We start from the raw sequence: 14,955 nt of genomic DNA on the forward strand, positions 1-14,955 counted from the left end.
CACAGTATCCTCTGTTTTAGTATTATCTATGCCACATATGGCCACGCACAACAGAGTAGGACCGCCTTTTTCACAAATTCCTATGGGAACATTGTATCGCAATTCGCAAAGGTGATGGTCTAGGAAATGCAGTTAAGCACATGGAGCCATCTACTTTGGAAGATTCACCACTAACATTCCTTAGTTTCTATTTTCCATTGTATTGGTGCACTTCAATCTTTGTGAAGGGATTGGGCAGCCGCTACTGCATTTTACTCCTGCAAAATGATTGCGAAGCCGCACGCTAAGTTTGCATCTTCCGAAAGCGTGGTCCAGATTCTTTGCAATATATTAAGCACACATCGGTGACTTGACTATTTGCATGCTTTTGTTATGAGTTGTCTATTTGCAGTAACTGTAAATCAGGATGTCGTTAAAAATAGGGCGGTTCTGAAAGAGTTTAGGGAAGAGAGAAGAAACGACACGTTGCAGTATTTGATTTCCAATTGTGCGGCACTGCACAATAATAAGCAACTAAACAAATGATCAAGGAATTTTGATTCCACCTTGAGCTGGAGAGATGCACGTGTGTCTGGACTGGAGAGACGAGTCTGATCATAAGTTAGATCTGATCACATGATCTGAGATCAGTCTGTAGATGTTTGTCCAGTTTGTAGATTAGCTGACGTGACAAAAGAACATGCATGACTTGCTTACTGACGAAGCAACAGAAGTAACGAACAAAAGAGAGCAATCCATCTGATTGGGGCGAGAAATCCGATCGACTTTCATTCACATTATTGAGTCGGAATGAAATGATGTACCTCCATGAAATGATTGTTCATACAAATTTTTATTTTCTTTCATGTTTGAAAGCCCAAACATGCCAATGTTTCGACGAATCGTATACATGCATGCATGTGAGTGTTTCCAAGAATCAAAAAGGCCTTGGTTTACAAACCCGTTCTCAACACAGAAGAAGGATAAGAATTGGCTAATATATATATACCCTCCCGTACATATATAGTACATGATGTCTATATCCACAGGCAAAACAATCAAAAAGCAGAAGATGCAACCATGCTTTTGCTGGGTGCAATGGATGTGCCCGATCCTTTTACACTATGCTAGTCTTTCCACTTTCTTAGATTAGCGACATCAACCCCACCACCCAACCACTTGCTTCCGATATGATCTGTTTCACCTGCCCACCAAGTAGCACACAGATTTAAGGTAGCCGGGATTCTCGAAACAAAACAAGCAGAAGCATAGAGGACGGAGCTACCCATAGCACTGATTAATATTAGATCTCATGGGGAACATACACCAGGCCGGCGTCAAGAAAGATGACCATGGCGGCGGTGACAACCAGCAGCTACAGGTGGTCTCCGTTCTCGAGCTCCAGGCCGGCGTTGTGGAAGACCAGCCGCAGCCTCTCGGCGGATGGCATGCCGTCGAGGCAACCTCCATGGTACGTGCTTCCTTGCCTAGTGCGTATACCTGTGCTCCGGCCACGGCAAGCCAGCTTTTTTTTGCGTGTGAAGTTTATCGCTGTTGCACCTATTTTAATTCCTGGTCAAACTTCTTTTGGATGAAACAACTCTTTCATTATCTGCATTGAAGATGACAATACAAGAAATTTGTTGATTTGTAACGCTGAGATTATGTCGGTTTTGTGATGAAATTCAGGTGGTCAAAAGTTGAGCATCATTACTAGACTGTACTACGCTTCTGAAAATTTTTAGGTGGTTAGAGTGGATTTTTGAAGGACTTTGGGTTTAGGATCTTTCATCGAATTTCACACAAGAATACCTTTGCCTGCTCCCATCTTAATTGTATGATTTTCCTACACTCAACATGAATCTTGAATTCACCAAAAACCTGCTAAAAGCTCGAGGTAGGCAACTTGAAAAGTTGTAGGTAGGGGCCGGTCACCACTCATATTCCACTTAAAGTCAATATGACTGAAACCTTTTTTTAGGGGAGTAGGACTAAAACCTGAAATAAAACATTAGTCCTCACGATGGCTGGCTTGTAATTTTTTCTCTCTGATCAACGTGGAAATTATTAGGGAGTATGTAATTAGTATAGTGTTTTTTTAATAAATTTTGTGATTCACCTGTGCCTAATTTGTGTATGCTCTTGCAGTTGGAAAATTGCAAGACAAACAGTACTGCTACAGATGGAGGCACCAGCAGCAGGATAGATATCCTCGGGCCTGCAACAGAACAGAATATCCCAAAACCCAGTGATCCTCCTCATCCATGCCCGCCGCCACAGTCGCTGCCGGAGGGTGTGCAGTCCGTGCTCAAAACGTCACGGGTCAGATACGATAATCCATCATTCACAACCCTGATTAAGTTAGTTTGTTACCGCCAGCATCTAGTAAAGTGATCTTAATTTGTTACATGCATGGATAAACACGCGCACAGGTTAATCGAAAGTGCATTGGAGACGGTGATGGCTTCACTGCTTATGAGGAGAGGTATATGCAAATTAACTCAACCTAGCTAGATTTAGTTTCCTGTCCCTGCTCCCTCACTTCAAATATATGACCTAGCTTTAATTTCCTCTCCCTGCCTCGCTGGAAAACTAGCTACTTCAATATGCGCACGCGAAATATTTGTTGATAAGAGTAAACAATATTTTTTTAGTGAATTTGGTGTCACTAAAACTAATTAAATCGCAATGCTTAATTCTGTTGCATATGTGAATATACTATGTATCTAGTGAATTTGTGAAAACATCTAAATCTGACTGAACTGAGCAAAATTTGGATTTAAATTCAAATTGAAATTCAATTACATTAACCGAAACACGGGCTGTCATGATATATTTTCTGTCGTCTTGTAACCTGTAATGTCTCATTCAGTATTTCTGTGAGCAGGATTGCAGGTGATACAAACATCCGAGATCCACCGAAATACAAAATTAGAATGAAGTATGTATACTGTTAATTCTTTACATGGATGGTGTTGTTTTTAAAGTTCAATGTACTTGACTAGCTAGCCTTGTAAATGACAACATCTAGCATATCGTATAGAGCTAGTCCTATTTCCGTTGTCCACATGGTCATTTTGAGTACTCATGGAGTCCAAATGGACAATGCATGCAAAATTTGTAGCCATTCACCAGCACTGTAGATTGGCTTTCTTTTTCCTGCCACAGAAAATTTGTAGTCAATAGTGACAAGTTGCAAGTGCCACCTGCCTATGATGTACTTGGGAGTTTCAATTTCAGTCGATGAAATATATTTTTAATTATGTAAATGCATTCTTCTTTTCAAACGACGAAACATATATTTAATAAAAAATAAATTTCATTGCCTACCCCAACTTGTTTGGGACTAAAGGCTTTGTTGTTGTTGTTGTTGTTGTTGTTGTTGTTGTACTATTTCTACAATTAAATGACAGTTTTAGTGTTGTAGCTACAAATTTTTAAAGGATATTTAATATAAATTTGAATTATTAAGAAATTATAACATAATAGTTTGAAACTTATAATATAGAATTCATCTTCAAAAGTGTTCAAATATAAAGGCCAAAATAACTCATATTTGTTCATTATATTTATTGATTAACTTGTGTTTGACCTTAGGACTATATCTACCCATAAAAAGTTATTTTATATTATTTATAAAGCAACAACTCCATCGAGACTTGCCTCGTCGCTGCCAGACTCAGTCAACAAAGACTACATACTCTGTTTTCACCCCAAATGCTAGCAACAATGCCTTCACCAGCAATGCCTTCTTGAAAGTAACACCGCACAAACATCGTCGTTGCCGGATTTGACCACCAGGGCAGACCTAGGGTCTTGTCTCTACCGATAACCAAAATTATTCGGCTCAAGTCACAACTCGTACTTTTTATCTATTTCGTCAAAGTTTATAGTAACTACTACGTATTGTCTTATGAGAATTAATTAATGATCATATGTCGTGCCATAGGCTTTTACAATAGGCTTCAAGAGAAGAGTGCATTTACTTTGTGTGAATCAATAGGGGGATTGATGCACCGGAGCTGGATATGGAATATGGCATGGAGTCAAAGGATGAATTGGTGAGGCTTATTGGGGGAAGCGTGTTTCGATTCTTGTGTATGGGCCAGACAAATATGGACGATCTCTTGGTGACATCTACTGTGACGACGTCTTTATCCAAGTGAGAAAGTAGATCTGATCTTTTATCGAAAAAAAATATGATCTAGCTTGCACAGTTTTTTTCTGCAGTTCTGTGATGTTTGTGTCTAAATTCTTCAGGAACAAATGCTGAAAGGGGGCTTTGCTTGGCACTACAAAATGTGCGACAAACGTCCTGAATTTGCAAAAGTAAGATATTTGATCTCAATCCATTTTTTATACCCCCCTCCCCCCAAAAAAATCATTCTAGCATCTTCAAAATAATTCTTACAAGCATTTTTTATACCCCATAACTTAGCATATGATGCCGGTTTGTTATTAATCAGTGGGCAAAACTCCAAGGCGAATGCCTATAATGTGTGATTTTCTCATCCTTAATTATACATGGCATGATGTTCTCTCTCACATTTTGATCAATTGTTTTGTTCAGTGGCAGAGAGAGGCGAAAAAGGCACGCCGAGGGCTTTGGTCGTTAGATAAACCTCAAAAACCATGGATTTGGAGGAGAGATAATCCACGCATTGACAACAAGAAGGGGAATGCAGATGACATTCAGGTTAGCGAAAATTCCCGTTCTTTAACGATCCAAGAGCGTGGTTTCGACGTGAGGTTGCTAAGAGCTTCACGCAGATGCGCGCTCTTTGGCTTTTTGGATAGATGCACACAGTCCAACAGTTTAGGATTGTTCGTACTTTCAAAGTGATAAGTACGTTAACATATATAGGCACAAATGCCTGAAATAACCAGGAGGGATCGAGACTATGTCTAAAACGCCACCCATGTGGCGAACATAAAGTCCCTGGTAGCAACTTCTAGTTTGCGAATAAGTGGTGGGTTTTTCAGTTAGTTACAAGCAGGGTATTGGATGGTGGAGGGTTTTTCAGCATGCTCTGTCGTTACAAGCAGGTAGGGAACACTTAGTTGCTAGCCAATGACATGCTACTTCTGCTCTGCTGTGCAACTGCTCTTCTACTTTGGTTGTAGTTAGATCAGTAGTCTTCAGAGAGCCTGTTTTCGTTTCTCCTCGGGTCGCTTGTAATCTGACTTTATGTTTCTATCTATTCACATACAGTCCTCGTGCATAGTTCAAAAATAAATAAATTGTACGTTATTTCTATGTGTGCGTAATGCACTTGTAGATAGTCTAACAGATTGTTTTACGCCTAATTAAATTTCTTGCAGGTAGAACCGCAGAACCAGGTCAATGAGAGCAGTATAGCTCTACCATTGTTGATAATGAAAGATATGGAGGATCTGGGTAGGAAATGGAAAGGGAGTTTGGAAAATTTTGTGTCTGAGAACATGAAACTACACGATCAGGTCCAGGAGTTAAAGAGAGATAAGAAGGAGGCTGAGGAACGTGCTAGAAAGGCAGAAAAAGAAATGGAAAGTGCTGTGGCTGACAACATGAAGCTGAATGCTCAGCTCCAGGAATCTGAAATTAATAAAAGGGAGGCCGAGGACCGAGTTTTACAGTTAGATTTCTTCTCAGGAAGTGTTGCAGCTGTAAACATGGATTTGCACAATAAGATTGAGGTTTTAGAGAATGAGAATAAAAAGGCCAAGGACAGAGCCAAGGAGGCAGAAAGTGAAATGGAGAGTGTTGTGGCTGAGAACAGGAAACTGAACGATCAGCTCCAGGTAGTAGAGGGCCAAGCAGTGAAGCTGAAATATTTTTGTGAAAAGGTTGCAGGTGTAAACATAGTTTTGCACCGTAAGCTGGAGGGGTCAGAGGAGAAGAATAAAAAGGCCGAGGAGCAAGCCAAGGAGAAAGAGAAGGAGATGAAAACTATTCTGGATGACAATGCGAAACTAAGTGATCAGATTCAAAAATTAAATAAGATAAATAAAGAGATTACCGCCTTTGCTAATAATAGTAAAAGGAAATTGCAAAGTGTTCTAGCCGCAAACATGGATTTGGATAAAAGGGGGGTGGAGCGAGCTACTTTGCCAGATAAGGGATTGGAAATTGTTGGAGTTGAAAACATGAAGGAGAAATTACAAGGCATAAGTCACAAGAAGAGTGAACAAACTGTGGAGACCCCATCGGCAACTCCAACCAAAGACTCTGGGGTGAAAAAACCCACTGTGTGGCGGATAAAAATGACCGCAACGACATCTTCGGCGCCTCCACCAAAGGGTCATTATGAATAGACACAACTATGTGTTGAATTTAAGCTATTGCCTACATATACAAGTTCAACATCGGCATGTGTTGCTACAAATTAAAAAAAACTATATATTATATAATCTATAATCACGTGGCATTTTGTGTTTCACCCGAACATATTTCCTTTTGTTTTCTATAAATAATAGAATGACATTTAATTCTATCGTATTGATCCACCCCTATTGGAGAGGGTCTCCACACTATTTCGCCTTGATCCGTCAGTATGCATGTTTACTCCTATCATTATATTATGCGGCTTCGTTCTTCAGGGTCGATAATGTGGCGGTGTCGACCTTTCTCGCCGTGTCGATTTGGTTCGCGTTCCTTTTCTGAAGTGCAGGTTCGTGGTCGTGCAATGGCGTCGACAGACCTCTGGTGGAGCTAACTGTGGTCTGCTTGTTGTGTCCTTCCCATGGTGCTCCCGGTTGCCACACGACCATTCGGATTCTCGGGGGAACCACTTCTCCTTCCGACGGTGCGGCATCCTTTTGATCCGAATGGATGTCGATGTGCCCATGTTGTTCATCATTCAGGAATGGACTTGGGCCGTCACCTTTCATATTGGAGCCCCCAACAAGTTTTGTGCTGCTTGTCTAGTGCTAGCTGCTTTAGCGGACGAAGACCCCGACGGATCAAGTTCATTTCCTTGGTTCATCTTGGTAGTTGCTTGTGTTGTATTCGGTCTGTGCACAAACTTATTTGCAGCATGCATTTGTCGTCTGAGGTTGTTTGACCATGGTAGTTTCTTTTTTATTTCTTTTTGATGCTTGCAAGTGGTTGATCATTATAATTCTGTCTGGGGTTTGGGTAATTGTAAGTCGGGCTAGGTTTGAGCCTTTTCTCAGGCTCGGACGATGTCTTCTTCTAAAACAAGGACTCTGACAATATACATCTGAACGTGAAAAACAACCAACTAGTATTATGTAGTGCTGAGAGCATGACTGATGCCAAAAACATTTGGCATTTTCTAAGCTTATCAAAAATTGACAAGCAAAATCAAGCAGCGTCGCACGCTCGCTGTCCAAAGAAAAACAGCATCGAACGCTCAATTGCAAATTTCCAATCGATCAACGGGGCGCGTTTACCAAACCATGCCGCTGGGCAAGACACACCCATTAAACTGTGTGTCTTGTCCAGCAGCGTGGTTTTTTTTCCTGTCAAAAAAAAAACCACGCCGCTGGGCAGGACACACCCACTGAACCATGGGCCCCGCGTGTCAGCTTCACCTCGCCAAAACCACCAATCCCCAAACCCCACGGTGTCGTAACACCCAAACCACCTCCCACTCCTCTCTCCCCTACCCCTCGCCCCATCGCCCCGCCGCCGCCGCCGCCGCCACCGGCGACGGCGACCCCGATGGGCGCCTCCGCCTCCGTCCTATCTCTTCCCGTGGCCGCCTCCTTCCCTGGCGCGGCCACCGCTATCGCGGGCGCCGCCGGCTGCTTCGCGCTCGGCTACTTCCTCGCCCTCGCCCGCCTCCCCATCCACGCCGCCGCCGCCCCCGACTCCGGCGACGACGATTCCGAGGACGACTCGGACGAAGATGATGACGAAAATTCCGGCCGCGCCCGGCCGGCGAAGCGAGCCGCCGGGCGGAAGCGGACCGGGCTCAGGCTGCTGTTCTGGTCCCGGAACGTGGTGACCAAGTCCGACTCCGCCAGGGAAGCCGAGAGGGCGCAGGCCCAGACCGCCTCCGCCCCCCTGGAGATCGAGAACCTCGCCAAGATAATAGAGGATTTCAAGATGGTATTGGAGTTTCTTTCTAGCCAGCACTTCTTCCCTTTACTCGGATTTTGGTATTTTCATTTGGGGGAGAGAATGGGAAATAACTTGGTTGATGTTCTTGCTGGTGCAGGTGCTTGTTGTGAGAAACGACCTGAAGATGGGAAAGGGGAAAATCGCTGCGCAATGCAGGTAACACATTTCAGTATCGGGATTGGCTAAGAATAGAAACTTGCTAGATTGGGAACCGATATCGATGGTTAACACAGAGTGATGAAATGGTCAGTGTATCATGTTGTTAAGAGTTGATGTCTTGTTAAGTTTGCCCATGTTTACTGTTTACAACAGGCGTTATTGGGCTGGCATACCTGTTTGACACTTTAGATTGTTGTTACAGCTGATCATGACATATTTTTATGAGCTTCAAATTGAACAATGATTATGAAGTAGACAAAATTTCCCTTTCTGTTAATATAGATGTTTTTCTGGAATGAATGCAGTTGCACACAAATTGTTCATGCCAAAGCCATGTGGCAATCTGTTATTTTTCTTGCTACTTGTTTTCTATGAACATGTCTGCGAAGTGCCAATGGTGCATGTCATGTCCTTTCTTAGAACTATCCTGCAGCTATAGTACACAGTTCATGACTGCAATTGGCATTCTTTACATCTTACTTTTACATTACAAAAAGTATTGGGGTGTAGGGGTTCAAGGAATGGAAGACTATTTTGGTTTGGCCTGATGCTCAAACCAGGTAGCCGCCTCACCTAATTCTTCGCAATTGCTATTTGTTTTGAAAACTAGATGGTAGTATTTTCCATAACACTTAAGCCAGCTGGCTTCTTTATCCAAGACAAGGGGTATGTTTGCTTTTAGCCTAGCTTTACCCTAGCATATAGTTGGCTGGCCAAAATTTTGGTGGAGTTTTTTGCTTGCCCACGAATTGGCCGACATTGGCAAGAAAAGTGAACTAGATTGGTAAAAGAAGTATTGGCATGCCAAAAAGTTGGTTGCCATCCAAATATAGACCAAAATTTTGGTCATGAAGGGGAGCCTTGGCGCAGTGGTAAAGCTGCTGCCTTGTGACCATGAGGTCATGGGTTCAAGTCCTGGAAACAGCCTCTTACAGAAATGTAGGGAAAGGCTGCGTACTATAGACCCAAAGTGGTCGGACCCTTCCCTGGACCCTGCGCAAGCGGGAGCTACATGCACCAGGTTGCCCTTTTTTTGATTTTGGCCACCATCCAAACACACCCAAGGTTTCTGATCACCAGTATTCAGTCCTCCCAAAAACCGAGGCAAAAATTTATCATGGCTGCATGAATGCTTATTGCGGTAGAACTTTTGCAATGTCCCGATGTTGATCTTTGTACTCATACCAACCACCCTATATATTTTCCATCAGATTTCCTTGATCAGACAGCAAGGAAACACTGCATATCTACTAGCCGCGCCAAAGCTGAGGTACCAGGATTCCCCTCCCCGCCACCGGCCGCCGGAGAGGCATGTAGATGGGAGGCGAATCCACGGGCTCATCGGCGGAGATCAAGGGGAGGAAGGCTTTGCCCTAGTCACCTTACAAGAGGGGAAAGAAAAGCACGTATACGACCGTTACATTATCTTGACGGCATCAACACTTATCAGGGAGAGCTTGGACATCATTGCTCGGGCAAATGTGTCGTGCATGCTCTCTTGAGTAGGTGACGAGGGCCTAACTCCCTTGCCTGATCAGACAAGCAAAACTATACCCGATTGGCAGGCCAGTCAGCATGTCGACATCCAGTCAAGATGATAATGGCTCACCTGAAATGATAATATTCCTTGTGAGATGTGATCCACCAAAGAGAGAAACTGTTGGCATATACCTTTTTATCTGAATGATGAAGCAGTTAGCTGTAACTGCCACTGACCAGAAAGACGGATAGGTTACGTCCAAGACTCTGATATATCCTGCAGCTTTAGTATACAATCCATGAATGTGATCTGTATTCCTTACGTCTTACGTAAAAAAGGCATAGAGATGGAGGGGGTGAGGGAATGAAAGACTATTTTGGTTTGATCTGATGCCCAAACCAGCTGGCTGCTTCTCCTAATCCCAAACTGGAATTGTCATTTTCTTTTGAAAAATAGATAGATGGTATATTCTATAGTGTCTCCCGTAATACCTAAGCCAGCTTTACTTCTTTATCAAAGATAAGGTTTCATTTGGTGCTCCAAAAATCATGGCAAATTTAATGCTTATTGCGTTATAACCTTTGCAATGTCCAAATGTTGATCTCTGTACCCATGCCAACAAGCCAATATAGTTTCCATCAGATTTGATTGGCCAGACAGTGAGGGAGCACTCTAGGTACCAAAGTAAACTCATTTTTCACCCCTATGATGGCATTCACCAATCCTCATTGGGACTACTCGACTACTCGTCTAGAACTAGAAACAGTTAACCTAACAATCTAACACTAGGTGGTTGCTTGAACTCATCATGGTTATTCAACATATTTGAACAATGGTAAACATGCTGTATATGAAAACATGTGGCATTTCAATTAAGAAAGCATGTGTATCTTTGCTTCTGAGTGTTTTTAGAAGTGGATGAGTGATCACTTTTTATTTTACTATGCTTTTTGTTATTTTCAATACAAGGGAGTGGTGGGCTAATTATGGTTGGTTGTTTCCTTTTTCTGTTTGCTCAGCCATGCAACACTGGGCTTGTTTAAAAAACTCCAGCAGAGAGCACCAAAGTCATTACGAAGGTATCGTTATCAGTAGCTACTTCTGCTGTTTGTACTAGTACATAATCAAGTTTCCTAAACGGGAAAACAAATTTCCGTTCATTTTTATCTTGTACAGATGGGAGAGGTGTGGCCAAGTTAAGGTGGTTGTGAAAGTAGAAAGCGAGGAAGATATGCTTGTTTTACAAGTAAGTATTCTGCGTTATTGTTCACTGGCACATTAATCTTGGAACCACCTTGGGTATATCAACGAAACCAGTCATTAAACAATTTGCTCTTATCAGATAATCTCCATTTAAACAATTATCAGAGGAATTAAAATTACTAAAAAGATAGTATTAAAAAAACATCTTACAAAAACTGGAAATTTTGTAGGTCAATGTGTCCTGTCCTGAAACATCAACAACAATTTCATCACTTCCCATTTTTTTAGAAACTTGAAACATTTGATTCTTACTTGGTCTTATCCTCCATTTTCTTGCTTTACAAATCGTTTATTTAATCTATGTATTTAAAACAAAATGGAAGTAAGTTTGCGGTTATATCTTAAACATGCTTATCATTTGGAACAATGTTATTTGTCCCATCACATGTGGGCCCACTTTTGGGTGCAGGGGAGAGCAAAATCTATGAATCTGCCAACTCACATTACCATTGATGCTGGAAGAACACAGATTGCACCTAGTGAGTTCTTTCACCTTCATTTGTTCAATTATCTTCATCCAGTTTAATTATGTCTGTTTATGACTTGAATTGTTTTTTGTCTTGCGATCCTGTAGATTCCAGAACAGTCATGGCTATACTTGGTAAGTTACATGCATGATTTTCACAAGTGTATCATGTTTTTCAGAATTTGTGGGCTTGTAGTGAGCTGATATCTCGCTGCTGATTGTGCTGTTTCATTTGAGCAGGGCCGGCTGACATGGTTGACGATGTCACTGGTGGTCTGAAGCTCTTATAACACGACTTCAACATCTCAAACATAGGAGTTCAAAGAGCAATGCTGGAATTTTGCAAGCGATGATACTTCCACTGGTCTCCTGCTGAAGAATGAACCTTGGCTTTGTTGGTTTACTTGATATCGTTCTTCCAGGATTTGTTTGGAAGGAGGTTTTGTCCACTTTTACTTGTATCGACGACTGCTGTCTTTGGAGACCTCTCTGATTTAAGTAAATTTTCTCTGGATTTGGGGCAGAGTAGTTAATGAACCGTTCTCCATGTGTAGGATACAAATCTGAAAAGGATAAATGCGGTGTTTCCCTTCCATGAACTTTGTGAACTCCTTCAAAACAAAAAAGAAAAGGAAAAATAAAAACTATCTGAACTCTCTTGTCTGATTTTGCACACTGGAAGTAGTAGATCACCATAGTACTTATACTGAAAGTGAAGAGGATACAACACAATACAATACAATGGTGTTAATCAGTACACCACCATATACGTATGTTCATACGGATACAATGATTTGCTGCAGCAGCGACTCGAAGGCGCTTTGGTGGATGGATATATACCAAATATAATTGCGAATTCGTGATTTTGGTGAAGCTATAACATGGTCAGGCAGTGCAGGATGTATTCTCCCCCCTTAATTTCGACGAAATTGCATCGATCAGATGCTCTGCAGCTCGCCGTTCCCGCTGAAGATCCGGTTGAGGATCGCCGCCAGCCTGACGCCGCCCTGAGCGATCCTCTTCTCAACAACCGGCAGCGCCGCGGAGTAGTAGTCATCTGCAGTTCAGTTCCAACAAAGATCTCATCGCACTCGTTCCAAATGAACCACAATCAATCACTAGTTAAGCATACGAAAGTATGTATCTAATTCATTCTTATTGACGATCTCCTACGGTACCTCCTAAGGTGGAGTCCTGCTTGACGCCCTTGTACGCGTCGCAGGCCAGCACCGCACTCTCCTGAGCGTACCTGCACTCATTTTCAAGCCGTCAGCCTCTGAACCTATATTCGGTTTTGCATCTGGAATGGATCATCGTCATGACTGATGAGCGAGCCTACTTGTCAGCGCAGGTCTTGGTTTTGCTGCGGCACGCCTCCCACTGCTTCTCCTCTCTGGACCAGTCCTCCTGTGGGTAAGAAAGAGAACAACTCAGTCAAAATCACTCAAGGTGAAATTACGCTGAAGTGATGCTGCAATTCAGTGCAGAAGCTGCTGGCTTTGGCTTACGGTGATGTTGCGCTGGATGGCCTTGACCATGGCGTCCTGGTCTTTGCCGTAGAAGTCCTTCATGGCCTGCTCGATGACGTCCACGTCCCACACCTAGTGATTATATAGTCAGGTAAGCATATGATTATTGATGATTCTACTATGAATCATCGTGGATGGAGCTGAGACGACTGTTACTGGTGGTACGTTACGTACGTGGTGCAGGTTGCTCTTCCTCCTGTACCAGCGGACGAGGATGGTGTTGCCGCCGAGGTCTTCCACGTGGCCGCAGTGGAGCGGCTGGTGCACGTCGCCGACGAAGTGTGCTAGGAACATCAGGCTCTCCGTCCGATTATCTGGACGAGGATATACATGCCATGCATCCAGTATTAGTACTTGCATATACTCCAATATATGCCCCCGTTTCCCTCTATCAATGCAATGATACACTTATCAAGCGTATTGAAAAAACCAATATACGCCACCTGTGAAGAAAGTGATCTAAATGCTCTTATATTGCTTACACGGGCTTGACGAGTCCTGCAGCGCGGCGGTGTAGTTGTTGATGGCCCCGACCACGCACACGTTCTTGTTCCCCTTGGTGTCGTGGCAGTCCCCTGCCAGAAATCAAAATCAAAAGGAGCATCGAAGCATGGCATAATAATAAGACCAATTGCATAAATTCTGATGAGATCTTGTGTTGGGCGTTTAGTTGTCCTTGCTCGTGAAACTCTACAGCTGTTACATTAGCTTGGCGGCATCAACGATTGCTCAGGCAAACGCGTCGTGCATGCATGCCTCCAAGCTTGAGCGGGTGACGAGGGCATAACTCCCTTTGCCCAATCAGACGAGCGAACCTATACTCGATTGCATGCCACCGTCCAGTCAAGCTAATAATAACTCGCCCCAAATGATAATATTCCTTCTCCATCAAAGAGGGAAACTGCCGGCCTTTTTATCTGAATGAATGATGATGATTCAGTTATCTGTAACCGCCCACTCACCAGACACATGGATAGGTTGGTTGCTTCAGTAGCAGGTGGACGCACGAGAGGCAGTTTTAAGAAAAGGTGTTTCTCGAAAACACGCAAGTTTTTCAAAAATGTTTGTAATGGTCACATGAAAAATCAGAATTTTTTGTTTCCCAAAACATGACAAATTTAGAAAAACTATAATGGTCACATGGAAATTACAAATTTATTTTCTACAACAAGGCAAATCTAGAAAAATTTGAAATGTTCACCTGGCAAGTTTAGGAATTTTGTCCTATGAAACATGACAACATTTTTTTTGTAAATATCTAATGGTCACATGGCAAATTTATGATTTTTAGCTCCTTAAAACATGAAAAATCAAGTATAAACTTTTGGTCCCTAAATGACGGCAAATTTATATATTTAGAAAATGTTTGTACTGGTCACATGGCACTTTAGAAAACTTTCGCTCCAAAATGATGGCAAATTGACATATTGTTTTTGTAATATTCACATGGTAAATTTACGATTTTTCTATCTAAAACATATCAATTTTTGAAAATATTTGTTCTTATCACATGGAAAATTTATTATCTACCTAATTGCAACTCCACCTCCCCCCGTCTCCTAGTTTTTTTATACCATGGCAACTTCTCTATGTTTTGTGCATGAACTCTTTTTTTTACCATAGAATGTAACCGTATAACCCCATGGCAGCTATACATACATCATCATCATTTTTACATATCATGGAAATTTTTACAAATTCATTCTATAATTCACGGAAGATATATAAATTTTTAGTACTGGTCATATGGCAACTCTACAAATTTTTCCTCTCTAGATCATGACTAATGTAGCCAAAAAAATTCAAAAAAAAACTAATGTAGCAAAAAATTACTATTTTGTGTTTGCTAAAACCATGGCAGTTTGTAGAGATTTTGTAATCGCGACATGACAACTTCAAATAATTTTGTTCTCCACAATCATGTCAACTTTTACAAATGTATTTACTGGTCACACGACAACTTTAGACATTTTTGTACTGCTCACATGGCAATCTTTTTGTAAAGTTCACA

At 42.1% G+C, this 14,955-nt stretch overlaps 2 protein-coding genes and 1 pseudogene across 2 annotated transcripts in view; 2 read left to right on the forward strand and 1 right to left on the reverse strand.

The window, feature by feature from the left end:
- The first annotated feature begins 1,103 nt into the window (after positions 1-1,103).
- On the forward strand, positions 1,104-6,386 carry LOC123190736 (uncharacterized; annotated as a pseudogene).
- A 1,149-nt stretch (positions 6,387-7,535) lies between these two features.
- Positions 7,536-12,008, forward strand: LOC123190739 (peptidyl-tRNA hydrolase 2, mitochondrial). Its single transcript, XM_044603454.1, has 7 exons — positions 7,536-8,035; positions 8,145-8,203; positions 10,706-10,765; positions 10,863-10,932; positions 11,359-11,428; positions 11,524-11,550; positions 11,656-12,008. The coding sequence occupies exons 1-7, from the start codon at positions 7,646-7,648 to the stop codon at positions 11,703-11,705; spliced, it is 726 nt and encodes a 241-aa protein (XP_044459389.1). The 5' UTR covers positions 7,536-7,645; the 3' UTR covers positions 11,706-12,008.
- An 89-nt stretch (positions 12,009-12,097) lies between these two features.
- The window catches only part of LOC123190738 (endonuclease 4), a 3,926-nt gene continuing 1,068 nt past the window's right edge, over positions 12,098-14,955 (reverse strand). Inside the window, exons 3-8 of the mRNA XM_044603453.1 lie at positions 13,427-13,519; positions 13,119-13,258; positions 12,924-13,016; positions 12,755-12,822; positions 12,594-12,664; positions 12,098-12,472 (exon numbers count right to left, since the gene is read on the reverse strand). Coding sequence (XP_044459388.1) covers positions 12,354-12,472; positions 12,594-12,664; positions 12,755-12,822; positions 12,924-13,016; positions 13,119-13,258; positions 13,427-13,519 — 584 coding nt within the window. The 3' untranslated portion in view covers positions 12,098-12,353. The remainder of the gene's footprint in view (positions 12,473-12,593; positions 12,665-12,754; positions 12,823-12,923; positions 13,017-13,118; positions 13,259-13,426; positions 13,520-14,955) is intronic.

The sequence above is a fragment of the Triticum aestivum genome, chromosome 2A (genome assembly GCF_018294505.1).
Source record: "Triticum aestivum cultivar Chinese Spring chromosome 2A, IWGSC CS RefSeq v2.1, whole genome shotgun sequence".
NCBI lineage: Eukaryota > Viridiplantae > Streptophyta > Magnoliopsida > Poales > Poaceae > Triticum > Triticum aestivum.

Coding starts and splice junctions, on each gene's coding strand:
- LOC123190739 (XM_044603454.1), top strand. CDS start 7,646: ATGGGCGCCTCCGCCTCCGTCCTATCTCTTCCCGTGGCCGCCTCCTTC. Junction 8,036..8,144: donor TAATAGAGGATTTCAAGATG/GTATTGGAGTTT, acceptor TTGCTGGTGCAG/GTGCTTGTTGTGAGAAACGA. Junction 10,766..10,862: donor GCACCAAAGTCATTACGAAG/GTATCGTTATCA, acceptor TATCTTGTACAG/ATGGGAGAGGTGTGGCCAAG.